The sequence below is a fragment of the Magallana gigas genome, chromosome 3 (genome assembly GCF_963853765.1).
Source record: "Magallana gigas chromosome 3, xbMagGiga1.1, whole genome shotgun sequence".
NCBI lineage: Eukaryota > Metazoa > Mollusca > Bivalvia > Ostreida > Ostreidae > Magallana > Magallana gigas.
In genome coordinates, this window is record NC_088855.1 from 32312846 (window position 1) to 32325196 (window position 12351).

The 12351-nt window shown below is 35.1% G+C and overlaps 1 protein-coding gene and 5 non-coding genes across 6 annotated transcripts; 1 reads left to right on the plus strand and 5 right to left on the minus strand.

The window, feature by feature from the left end:
• Positions 1 to 436: 436 nt before the first annotated feature.
• On the minus strand, positions 437 to 2445 carry LOC117693079 (integrase/recombinase xerD homolog). The gene is made up of 2 exons (XM_066079352.1): positions 1357 to 2445; positions 437 to 1180 (listed from the first exon to the last, which is right to left on the minus strand). Exon 2 carries the CDS (start codon positions 1005 to 1007, stop codon positions 468 to 470), a length of 540 nt encoding a protein of 179 aa, XP_065935424.1. The 5' UTR covers positions 1008 to 1180; positions 1357 to 2445; the 3' UTR covers positions 437 to 467.
• An 817-nt stretch (positions 2446 to 3262) lies between these two features.
• On the minus strand, positions 3263 to 3346 carry Trnal-cag (transfer RNA leucine (anticodon CAG)). Its single transcript has one exon. It is a non-coding gene; the product is annotated as a tRNA-Leu (tRNA).
• Positions 3347 to 6492: 3146 nt separating this feature from the next.
• On the minus strand, positions 6493 to 6576 carry Trnal-cag (transfer RNA leucine (anticodon CAG)). Its single transcript has one exon. It is a non-coding gene; the product is annotated as a tRNA-Leu (tRNA).
• A 1304-nt stretch (positions 6577 to 7880) lies between these two features.
• Trnal-aag (transfer RNA leucine (anticodon AAG)) lies at positions 7881 to 7964 on the minus strand. Its single transcript has one exon. It is a non-coding gene; the product is annotated as a tRNA-Leu (tRNA).
• Positions 7965 to 8735: 771 nt separating this feature from the next.
• Positions 8736 to 8809, plus strand: Trnan-guu (transfer RNA asparagine (anticodon GUU)). Its single transcript has one exon. It is a non-coding gene; the product is annotated as a tRNA-Asn (tRNA).
• A 1170-nt stretch (positions 8810 to 9979) lies between these two features.
• Positions 9980 to 10063, minus strand: Trnal-cag (transfer RNA leucine (anticodon CAG)). Its single transcript has one exon. It is a non-coding gene; the product is annotated as a tRNA-Leu (tRNA).
• Positions 10064 to 12351: the final 2288 nt, after the last annotated feature.

Sequence of the window (12351 nt, forward strand, 5' to 3'; positions counted from 1 at the left end):
GGACAAACTCATTATCTGCAACAGAAATATTATAGCATTATGCATTTTATTAATATTTTGTGCAATCAAACCCAATACATGAATGATTATGTATAAGTGGGTGGGCGGGTGGGTGCAAAGCGTGTAAACAGCGCTAAGTCTTGAGCTCGAATAACTTAAAATCACAAAGCATACCAGTCATGCCCTAATAACTGGTCTAACCAGTATTACTACGCGTAAACCACCCCTAGTAAACAAACTATAAATAGCAAACCACGTGCTCGATAAAACGTTGTTATATCTTTCAACCTGAATTAAATATATTTATGTTCTAATTCGAACTATCTCAAACGAACATAAAATATTTACAACCTTATTCAATCATAACAACACTGATTATGGGTAAGTGCTCCAAGACTAGCGCATTTCGAACGTAACAAAGAAAGGGGAAAAGAAAAACTGTAAGTTATATTTATTATTGAACACATTCAAATATTCAATGACTGAGACACAGACATCAATGATTTTACATTTTCATGAACATAACCGTCTTTTGCGTTGTCAGATCGCCACCTGCCGTGCTTCTTAAACAGTCTGTCACTCACACCAGCATTAGCAGCCGCAGTAGCGCCCCCTGACCTTAAACTGTGAAGACCAAATTTGGACTTATCCACACCAACACTTTCCAAAGCATTAAGTAATAATTCCCTTGCTCTACTATAAGACAATGGTCCAGAATTTCTTAATTTATATTTACCAGATTTTTTACAAAATGATAACGCCCTGAAAATAAAACAATCAGAATCCGAAGCAATGTCAGCAATTTTCAAATACAATTGTAACATACCATACGGACAAGTAACATTATTTGTTTTAGAAACTATTACATTACTCCCAGTCTTATATTTATCTGTTTTACTCTTAGAGATATACAAAGAAAGATGGTCCTCATAAAATGTAATGTCAGAGCGTTTTAAGTTGACCAGTTCTGAAAAACGTAAAAAAGCTGCATAACTTAATAGACACATACATGAAATTCGAATGTCTGGTAAACTGCTACTTCCGGTCCCGTAACGATTCACTATTTGCTGTAAAATTTTTGAAGTTATTGGTTCTTTCTTGGTAACAGGTTTAGCACTTAAGCGGCGAGCTCCCTCCAAAACTGAAACGACTAATGATGAATGACAAGGATTTTGTGTTCCTGAAATTTCATGAGCCCAAGAAATGGCATAAAAGGCTTCATTAACTTTTGCAACAGAGTTAAATTGTTTTGATAAATTAATCAAATATATGGAAACGTTGAAATCAGAAGCAGGGAAGTGTTGCACTTTAGGACTTTGCGAATAACACCACTTTATCCATGAATTAAAGGCATACCGATATTTACGAAAAGTACTTTCAGATTTGGATTTTTCACAGAAGAACTTCAGGTCCGCCAAATTTTCCCCCGATGTCTGAATTGAGGCCCATCTTCCTGTTTGGAAAACATCTGAAAAATGTAAACACGGAAACATTTGTTAGTCCCTCACATTATTTTATTTCAAATTTTGACCATGTCGCTCTGTCCATAACAGGGACCATGTCAAAAACAAATTCCAAGACCATGTCACTAATGCCTAATGCTCTTAGGACCGTGTCTTACACAATATCATCTCATCAGTCGTCATTCTGCAATAGCATAAAATATATACAACAGATACATACAAATGCACGATTCAAGCATCTAACCACATCACTCAGTACAACAGTACTAGGACCATGTTCAAATCTGCTCATACAGAACAAAGTTTAACAGCCAATAAAGAACCATGAAATTTTTCAGTCCCAAATATACAGTTCTTAGACGTGCCTCTGCACAAAATACCTCTTACATCATTAAACTGAATAACATCTGTTACATAACTTCTATATGTCATATCCGGTCCAAAAATCATAGACCAAAACGGCGCCGATGGCCAATAAGGAACGATCAAAGTACCTCATGATCTGCAATACATAAGATGCCTTAAACTTCTCATTACTAAATGAATAGGTGGCACTAGCCAATTATTATCTGAACTCCAATCTTGAGAAAAACAATCAACTGCATCAGTACCAGGATTCCAGAACAAAGAGTTAAATCTAGGTAATTTCTTATTAAGATAATTTGCAAATCTGTCCACTGTATAAGGGCCCCACATATTATTCATAAATTCAAAAAATTCATCAGATACAGACCAATCATCGTAATCCACTAATTTACTTAAATAATCTGCCGTTTCATTCATTTCTCTGGGAATCCATGCAATATCTAACGAAATTTTTCTCTGCAAACACAAATGAAAAATAGAAAGAGCAATTACATGTAAATCATTTTTCGTGCTGCCACTTTGGACAATTGAAACACAATTTTTACTGTCAGTCAATATTTTCACAGACTTCCCACTAAGGTTTTCTTTGTACGAAAATAAAGCAAGCTGAATTGCCTTAAGTGGTTTGTAGGGCTGGAACCTCTTCTTCTCTTTAATAGCACGCAAAGCTCTGTTTTCTGCCTGTCGTAGTTTTTTGTCATCGTCCGAATCAGAGGCGATGTCGTTGTGCTCATATTGATGAACTGTGGCCCACCCTGCTGGAGAATTGTCTGCTATACGGATAAGTTTATTTCTTTTAGACAACTTTGTTATGATGCTATCGAATGCTTCGCACTCACTCTTAGATTTTACTTTTTTCTTTAACTTTTGCAAATCTGCGATGATTTCTTCATTGAATTCAAACTGTATTTTATTGCCCGGACTCTTTAATGAAGACGCTATATCTTTTTTAAGTTTTTTCTCTAAATCAATTTCTCTACCTTCTTGGTTGTCAAAAAGCTCCTTCTTGAACGAGTTTAGCGAAGAATCCAAGTAACACTTAAATAGGTTGAAAGTGTCCGATATATCGGCGGCTGGAGTTGAAGAATTTTTGTCGGTGTCCCCGCCCAACAAAACGCTTTCAGAGTCCGACATTGCAAAGCGTGTAAACAGCGCTAAGTCTTGAGCTCGAATAACTTAAAATCACAAAGCATACCAGTCATGCCCTAATAACTGGTCTAACCAGTATTACTACGCGTAAACCACCCCTAGTAAACAAACTATAAATAGCAAACCACGTGCTCGATAAAACGTTGTTATATCTTTCAACCTGAATTAAATATATATGGTGGGTGTTAAATACAAACTTTAGTATACCTATTTCACTAAAAAATTTTTTTACCTGACCTTTCCCTTTAACGTTTGAAAAATCGTTCAAAATGCATAAAAGTCATTGTCAGAAGTGGGATTCGAACCCACGCCTGGAGAACCAGACTGCGACCTGAACGCAGCGCCTTAGACCGCTCGGCCATCCTGACTTCATGCATATTACATGTTTTAAAGGGTTCAAGAACGGAGTACCGCTCCGTTGGAAGATAATTAAGGCATCGTTAGGATGGACAAATTAGGAGAAGTTTTGGGAATATATCAGTAGGCAACGTGTGTTTGCCGTGAACCAAAGTGCAATAACCAAGATTAGTGTCGTTTCCATTTCTTGTTTTTCTCTGAAAACCAAACTAAGGATAGACCATACTGAGATTCAGTGTTCTTAAGAAGTAGGTAGTTCCACTTTGAATGTAATTTGACTGATTTACATCAATATTGGGTCCTATTGTAGCATTTGGGAACATTGCTTCAATGTGTTTTATGGGAACGTCTACAGCTTAACAAACCCCAACTTTAAGAAGAGAATGATAGAATTAGGGTTTGTAAAAGCATGCATTGTTATGATTTTCTGATTTACTTCTACTCGATTCCTTGAAAAATTTCTAATATCGTTGTTATTTCAAAAAGGTCGTAAACAAAGGGATACTTACATACATTTATCCAAACTTTTTGCGATTATTTATTAAAAAAAAATGAATATACTACTAAAAGAACTGGTTAACGATATCGACATGTTTTGAAGACTAATCATAACTAAACAACACACAACCTGAACTCTGCTTTAATTACTACTCTTTGCTAAGCTGAAAGAAACCAAAACATGAAATGTGATGTTCGCCCTTCCTGTCAACGCTCACCTGCGATGTCCAAATGATCTAATTTTTTGATAGTAAAACTTTTTACTTGATGATTATTCTGACACCTGTCTGTGTGGCGCAATCGGTTAGCGCGTTCGGCTGTTAACCGAAAGGTTGGTGGTTCGAGTCCACCCAGGGACGATCTTTTTGAACGAAGACGGGCGCAAAGAACTGCGAACGCTAACGCCCGTTTCCCGCCTACATTTTACATCCAAATATTTCGGAATTTCTGTCAGATATTCAGAAATTAAGTTTTCTACTAAAAAGTATAATCAAATCCTAATCAATTTATAACATAATAAAATGTGTATTCAAATTATTTACTTTTAAACAAAAGTTTTGCTAACGCGGGGTCTAAAAAATTTCATTGAAATCGGTCTCTATGAGTGAGGAAAATTTTATTTAGCGGCCAATATGTGCATAAAAATTGAATAATAACATATTTACGATATATATTAAAATAAAATTTCATTTTAATTCATATCTGTTAATTAGTTTTCGAAAATTTACAAAGCAAAATTCTTTTTTTGGAATGTATTTTGGTCTGTAGACATACGTTCCCCCCCGTGAAACAACAAACTCTTTGGTAAAAATATACTAAATAACAATAATTAAAACCCCTAAAAAGGAATTTTTGTTTCACGGGGGGGGGAAGATGTTTTAAAAAACATTTCCGTTTTCTGTTACTTTCTATTATGAAATGAGCTATTTTAACCCAAAATACAAAGTTATCTCTCTTTGTTTTACCAAATCATTTATATTTAATGAAAATATACACAAATCTTTACATTATTATAAAAAATTAATTTTAATTAGACATCTTTTAAAAAATGAATTTAGTTAGGCGGCTAGACAATGCTATCGTTCGCAGTCCTTTAATTTGCAGCAGATGATTTCCCGTTGTGTATAACATCATCAAACCATGCCAAATGTCATTTGCAAATAACTGGCGTATGAACAACAGACGGATTCACAAATGATCAAGAGAAACATCCTCCTTTCAACGTTTGTCAAAATTTCATTATAACTTTGATTTTGTCGTTGCTGTTGTTGTACTTGTTTTCTTAAATTGACATGGATATTTGCAAATTTAGCAAATGAGCTGATGGTGTGCCGAAAGGTTTAACTTATCTGTTGTGTACATGTCGGAGAGTTGATAGACAGCATTATTCGTGAATTTGGACGTTGTATTAGTAGTAGTTACCCCATATAATATTGTTGGTTATGTGCAGATACCCGATGGGCGTGGTCATAATGACACGAGGGAGCATAGCTCCCGAGTGTCGTTATGACCACGCCCAGCGGGTATCTGCACATAATCAACAATATTATATGGGATAAGTTACTTGTACCATAGTTTACGATTATTCATAATATCTTATTATCATAGTAATATTTGGAGTGCATTTGCCTCTAAACAATACGGTGCCAATGCGTTGGTCTTTATATATGTACATTGTACTGCGTGAATTTCCAAAATGACTTTCTATCCCCGACAAAGATTAATTATTCTTTATTAAAAAAAAAAATTATAGCCCTAATGAATATATCGACTTCTCATTGTTATATTTTTATTTCATAATCATTCATTTTCCGACTTATAGTATCGATATTTGCTTCAAAGAAGTAAACTTATTAACACAATTTCATATGTACGAACCGTAAATTGTGCAATGCTTTTGTTTAAACAATTAAAATTAAATCTAAATTGATGAAGGTAATTAGTTTTTAAAAATCGTATTTGATACTCTGTATCGATGTATGTTTTTGAAAGTGGCTGAAAAAAACATGTACATATATATTTTGATCAAAATCAATCAATAAGCAAAAAAAAATTATTTGAGAAATGCATGCGGCGAAACCGTGAATGGTTAATGTCGAATTCGATTGGCCACCGCTATTCACTCTGTCCACAAAACAAGTTTTCTATTCAAACGCTTTCCTATCACGTGATTGACTTTATATAAAACCTTTAAACGGGATACCCCTATTTCATTTAACACGCGTTTCTCTGCTTGTCCAAACACATGGAGAGGAATATTAAGATGGAGTCTTTCTGACAAAGCCATTGCCGATAATGTTTTGTCTCGAGCTAAAAATGAGATTTATTCGACGAACTACATGTAAGTTAGTCGAGTCATTTATCCGTTTTGAGTTTTGGCAATTTAGATCTGGAGGAAGCTCTTACTGTGGAATATTATGGACGCGCTAAAAACAACTTGTTGATGTTGTTTTTTCTCGAGATAGTGGGCGGAGTTATAAAAAAAAGTGTTGGGTATGTACATATAACCCACACTTTTAACAATAGAAAACTCGCTAAGCTATGGTACAATTTTACGAAACAGGTACAAGTCCATGCGTGATTTCGTTCGTGTTTTGATATTGGGGTTTGCCATGATTTGTTAACGTTTGAAAAATCGTTCAAAATGCATAAAAGTCATTGTCAGAAGTGGGATTCGAACCCACGCCTGGAGAACCAGACTGCGACCTGAACGCAGCGCCTTAGACCGCTCGGCCATCCTGACTTCATGCGTATTACATGTTTTAAAGGGTTCAAGAACGGAGTACCGCTCCGTTGGAAGATAATTAAGGCATCGTTAGGATGGACAAATTAGGAGAAGTTTTGGGAATATATCAGTAGGCAACGTGCGTTTGCTGTGAACCAAAGTGCAATAACCCATATTAGTGTCGTTTCCATTTCTTGTTTTTCTCTGAAAACCAAACTAAGGATAGACCATACTGAGATTCAGTGTTCTTAAGAAGTAGGTAGTTCCACTTTGAATGTAATTTGACTGATTTACATCAATATTGGGTCCTATTGTAGCATTTGGGAACATTGCTTCAATGTGTTTTATGGGAACGTCTACAGCTTAACAAACCCCAACTTTAAGAAGAGAATGATAGAATTAGGGTTTGTAAATATAAAAACATGCATTGTTATGTTTTTCTGATTTACTTCTACTCGATTCCTTGAAAAATTTCTAATATCGTTGTTATTTCAAAGTGGTCGTAAACAAAGTGATACTAACATACATTTATCCAAACTTTTTGCGATTATTTATTTAAAAAAAATGAATATACTACTAATAGAACTGGTTAACGATATCGACATGTTTTGAAGACTAAACATAACTAAACAACACACAACCTGAACTCTGCTTTAATTACTACTCTTTGCTAAGCTGAAAGAAACCAAAACATGAAATGTGATGTTCGCCCTTCCTGTCAACGCTCACCTGCGATGTCCAAATGATCTAATTTTTTGATAGTAAAACTTTTTACTTGATGATTATTCTGACACCTATCTCTGTGGCGCAATCGGTTAGCGCGTTCGGCTGTTAACCGAAAGGTTGGTGGTTCGAGTCCACCCAGGGACGATCTTTTTGAACGAAGACGGGCGCAAATTTAATTTGCAGCAGATGATTTCCCGTTGTGTATAACATCATCAAACCATGCCGAATATCATTTGCAAATAACTGGCGTATGAACAACAGACGGATTCACAAAAGATCAAGAGAAACATCCTCCTTTCAACGTTTGTCAAAATTTCATTATAACTTTGATTTTGTCGTTGCTGTTGTACTTGTTTTCTTAAATTGACATGGATATTTGCAAATTTAGCAAATGAGCTGATGGTGTGCCCAAAGGTTTAACTTATCTGTTGTGTACATGTCGAAGAGTTGATAGACAGTATTATTCGTGAATTTGGACGTTGTATTATTTTACGAAACAGGTACAAGTCCATGCCTGATTTCGTTCGTGTTTTGATATTGGGGTTTGCCATGATTTGTTAACGTTTGAAAAATCGTTCAAAATGCATAAAAGTCAATGTCAAAAGTGGGATTCGAACCCACGCCTGGAGAACCAGACTGCGACCTTAACGCAGCGCCTTAGACCGCTCGGCCATCCTGACTTCATGCTGTTACATGTTTTAAAGGGTTCAAGAAAGGAGTACGGCTCCGTTGGAAGATAATTAAGGCATCGTTAGGATGGACAAATTAGGAGAAGTTTTGGGAATATATCAGTAGGCAACGTGTGTTTGCCGTGAACCAAAGTGCAATAACCAAGATTAGTGTCGTTTCCATTTCTTGTTTTTCTCTGAAAACCAAACTAAGGATAGACCATACTGAGATTCAGTGTTCTTAAGAAGTAGGTAGTTCCACTTTGAATGTAATTTGACTGATTTACATCAATATTGGGTCCTATTGTAGCATTTGGGAACATTGCTTCAATGTGTTTTATGGGAACGTCTACAGCTTAACAAACCCCAACCTTAAGAAGAGAATGATAGAATTAGGGTTTGTAAAAGCATGCATTGTTATGATTTTCTGATTTACTTCTATTCGATTCCTTGAAAAATTTCTAATATCGTTGTTATTTCAAAGTGGTCGTAAACAAAGTGATACTTACATACATTTATCCAAACTTTTTGCGATTATTTATTAAAAAAAAATGAATATACTACTAATAGAACTGGTTAACGATATCGACAAGTTTTGAAGACTAATCATAACTAAACAACACACAACCTGAACTCTGCTTTAATTACTACTCGTTGCTAAGCTGAAAGAAACCAAAACATGAAATGTGATGTTCGCCCTTCCTGTCAACGCTCACCTGCGATGTCCAAATGATCTAATTTTTTGATAGTAAAACTTTTTACTTGATGATTATTCTGACACCTGTCTCTGTGGCGCAATCGGTTAGCGCGTTCGGCTGTTAACCGAAAGGTTGGTGGTTCGAGTCCACCCAGGGACGATCTTTTTGAACGAAGACGGGCGCAAAGAACTGCGAACGCTAACGCCCGTTTCCCGCCTACATTTTACATCCAAATATTTCGGAATTTCTGTCAGATATTCAGAAATTAAGTTTTCTACTAAAAAGTATAATCAAATCCTAATCAATTTATAACATAATAAAATGTGTATTCAAATTATTTACTTTTAAACAAAAGTTTTGCTAACGCGGGGTCTAAAAAATTTCATTGAAATCGGTCTCTATGAGTGAGGAAAATTTTATTTAGCGGCCAATATGTGCATAAAAATTGAATAATAACATATTTACGATATATATTAAAATAAAATTTCATTTTAATTCATATCTGTTAATTAGTTTTCGAAAATTTACAAAGCAAAATTCTTTTTTTGGAATGTATTTTGGTCTGTAGACATACGTTCCCCCCCGTGAAACAACAAACTCTTTGGTAAAAATATACTAAATAACAATAATTAAAACCCCTAAAAAGGAATTTTTGTTTCACGGGGGGGGGGGGGGGGGGAGATGTTTTAAAAAACATTTCCGTTTTCCGTTACTTTCTTTTATGAAATGAGCTATTTTAACCCAAAATACAAAGTTATCTCTCCTTGTTTTACCAAATCATTTATATTTAATGAAAATATACACAAATCTTTACATTATTATAAAAAATTCATTTTAATTAGACATCTTTTAAAAAATGACTTTTAGTTAGGCGGCTAGACAATGCTATCGTTCGCAGTCCTTTAATTTGCAGCAGATGATTTCCCGTTGTGTATAACATCATCAAACCATGCCGAATGTCATTTGCAAATAACTGGCGTGTGAACAACAGACGGATTCACAAATGATCAAGAGAAACATCCTCCTTTCAACGTTTGTCAAAATTTCATTATAACTTTGATTTTGTCGTTGCTGTTGTTGTACTTGTTTTCTTAAATTGACATGGATATTTGCAAATTTAGCAAATGAGCTGATGGTGTGCCAAAAGGTTTAACTTATCTGTTGTGTACATGTCGGAGAGTTGATAGACAGCATTTTTCGTGAATTTGGACGTTGTATTATTTTACGAAACAGGTACAAGTCCATGCGTGATTTCGTTCGTGTTTTGATATTGGGGTTTGCCATGATTTGTTAACGTTTGAAAAATCGTTCAAAATGCATAAAAGTCATTGTCAGAAGTGGGATTCGAACCCACGCCTGGAGAACCAGACTGCGACCTGAACGCAGCGCCTTAGACCGCTCGGCCATCCTGACTTCATGCGTATTACATGTTTTAAAGGGTTCAAGAAAGGAGTACGGCTCCGTTGGAAGATAATTAAGGCATCGTTAGGATGGACAAATTAGGAGAAGTTTTGGGAATATATCAGTAGGCAACGTGTGTTTGCCGTGAACCAAAGTGCAATAACCAAGATTAGTGTCGTTTCCATTTCTTGTTTTTCTCTGAAAACCAAACTAAGGATAGACCATACTGAGATTCAGTGTTCTTAAGAAGTAGGTAGTTCCACTTTGAATGTAATTTGACTGATTTACATCAATATTGGGTCCTATTGTAGCATTTGGGAACATTGCTTCAATGTGTTTTATGGGAACGTCTACAGCTTAACAAACCCCAACTTTAAGAAGAGAATGATAGAATTAGGGTTTGTAAATATAAAAACATGCATTGTTATGTTTTTCTGATTTACTTCTACTCGATTCCTTGAAAAATTTCTAATATCGTTGTTTTTTCAAAGTGGTCGTAAACAAAGTGATACTAACATACATTTATCCAAACTTGTTGCGATTATTTATTAAAAAAAAATGAATATACTACTAAAAGAACTGGTTAACGATATCGACATGTTTTGAAGACTAAACATAACTAAATAACACACAACCTGAACTCTGCTTTAATTACTACTCTTTGCTAAGCTGAAAGAAACCAAAACATGAAATGTGATGTTCGCCCTTCCTGTCAACGCTCACCTGCGATGTCCAAATGATCTAATTTTTTGATAGTAAAACTTTTTACTTGATGATTATTCTGACACCTGTCTGTGTGGCGCAATCGGTTAGCGCGTTCGGCTGTTAACCGAAAGGTTGGTGGTTCGAGTCCACCCAGGGACGATCTTTTTGAACGAAGACGGGCGCAAAGAACTGCGAACGCTAACGCTTGTTTCCCGCCTACATTTTACATCCAAATATTTCGGAATTTCTGTCAGGTATTCAGAAATTAAGTTTTATACTAAATAGTATAATCAAATCCTAATCAATTTATAACATAATAAAATGTGTATTCAAATTATTTACTTTTAAACAAAAGTTTTGCTAACGCGGGATCTAAAAAATTCCATCGAAATCGGTCTCTATGAGTGAGGAAAATTTTATTTAGCGGCCAATATGTGCATAAAAATTGAATAATTACATATTTACGATATATATTAAAATAAAATTTCATTTTAATTCATATCTGTTAATTAGTTTTCGAAAATTTACAAAGCAAAATTCTTTTTTTGGAATGTATTTTGGTCTGTAGACATACGTTCCCCCCCGTGAAACAACAAACTCTTTGGTAAAAATATACTAAATAACAATAATTAAAACCCCTAAAAAGGAATTTTTGTTTCACGGGGGGGGGGGGGGGGAAGATGTTTTAAAAAACATTTCCGTTTTCTGTTACTTTCTATTATGAAATGAGCTATTTTAACCTAAAATACAAAGTTATCTCTCTTTGTTTTACCAAATCATTTATATTTAATGAAAATATACACAAATCTTTACATTATTATAAAAAATTAATTTTAATTAGACATCTTTTAAAAAATGACTTTTAGTTAGGCGGCTAGACAATGCTATCGTTCGCAGTCCTCTAATTTGCAGCAGATGATTTTCCGTTGTGTATAACATCATCAAACCATGCCAAATGTCATTTGCAAATAACTGGCGTATGAACAATAGACGGATTCACAAATGATCAAGAGAAACATCCTCCTTTCAACGTTTGTCAAAATTTCATTATAACTTTGATTTTGTCGTTGCTGTTGTTGTACTTGTTTTCTTAAATTGACATGGATATTTGCAAATTTAGCAAATGAGCTGATGGTGTGCCAAAAGGTTTAACTTATCTGTTGTGTACATGTCGGAGAGTTGATAGACAGCATTATTCGTGAATTTGGACGTTGTATTATTTTACGAAACAGGTACAAGTCCATGCGTGATTTCGTTCGTATTTTGATATTCGGGTTTGCCATGATTTGTTAACGTTTGAAAAATCGTTCAAAATGCATAAAAGTCATTGTCAGAAGTGGGATTCGAACCCACGCCTGGAGAACCAGACTGCGACCTGAACGCAGCGCCTTTGACCGCTCTGCCATCCTGACTTCATGCGTATTACATGTTTTAAAGGATTCAAGAAAGGAGTACGGCTCCGTTGGAAGATAATTAAGGCATCGTTAGGATGGACAAATTAGGAGAAGTTTTGGGAATATATCAGTAGGCAACGTGTGTTTGCCGTGAACCAAAGTGCAATAACCAAGATTAGTGTCGTTTCCATTTCTTGTTTT

Bases quoted from the DNA above. Each gene is read 5' to 3' on its own strand.
- LOC117693079 (XM_066079352.1), bottom strand. From the start codon at position 1,007: ATGTGTCTATTAAGTTATGCAGCTTTTTTACGTTTTTCAGAACTGGTC.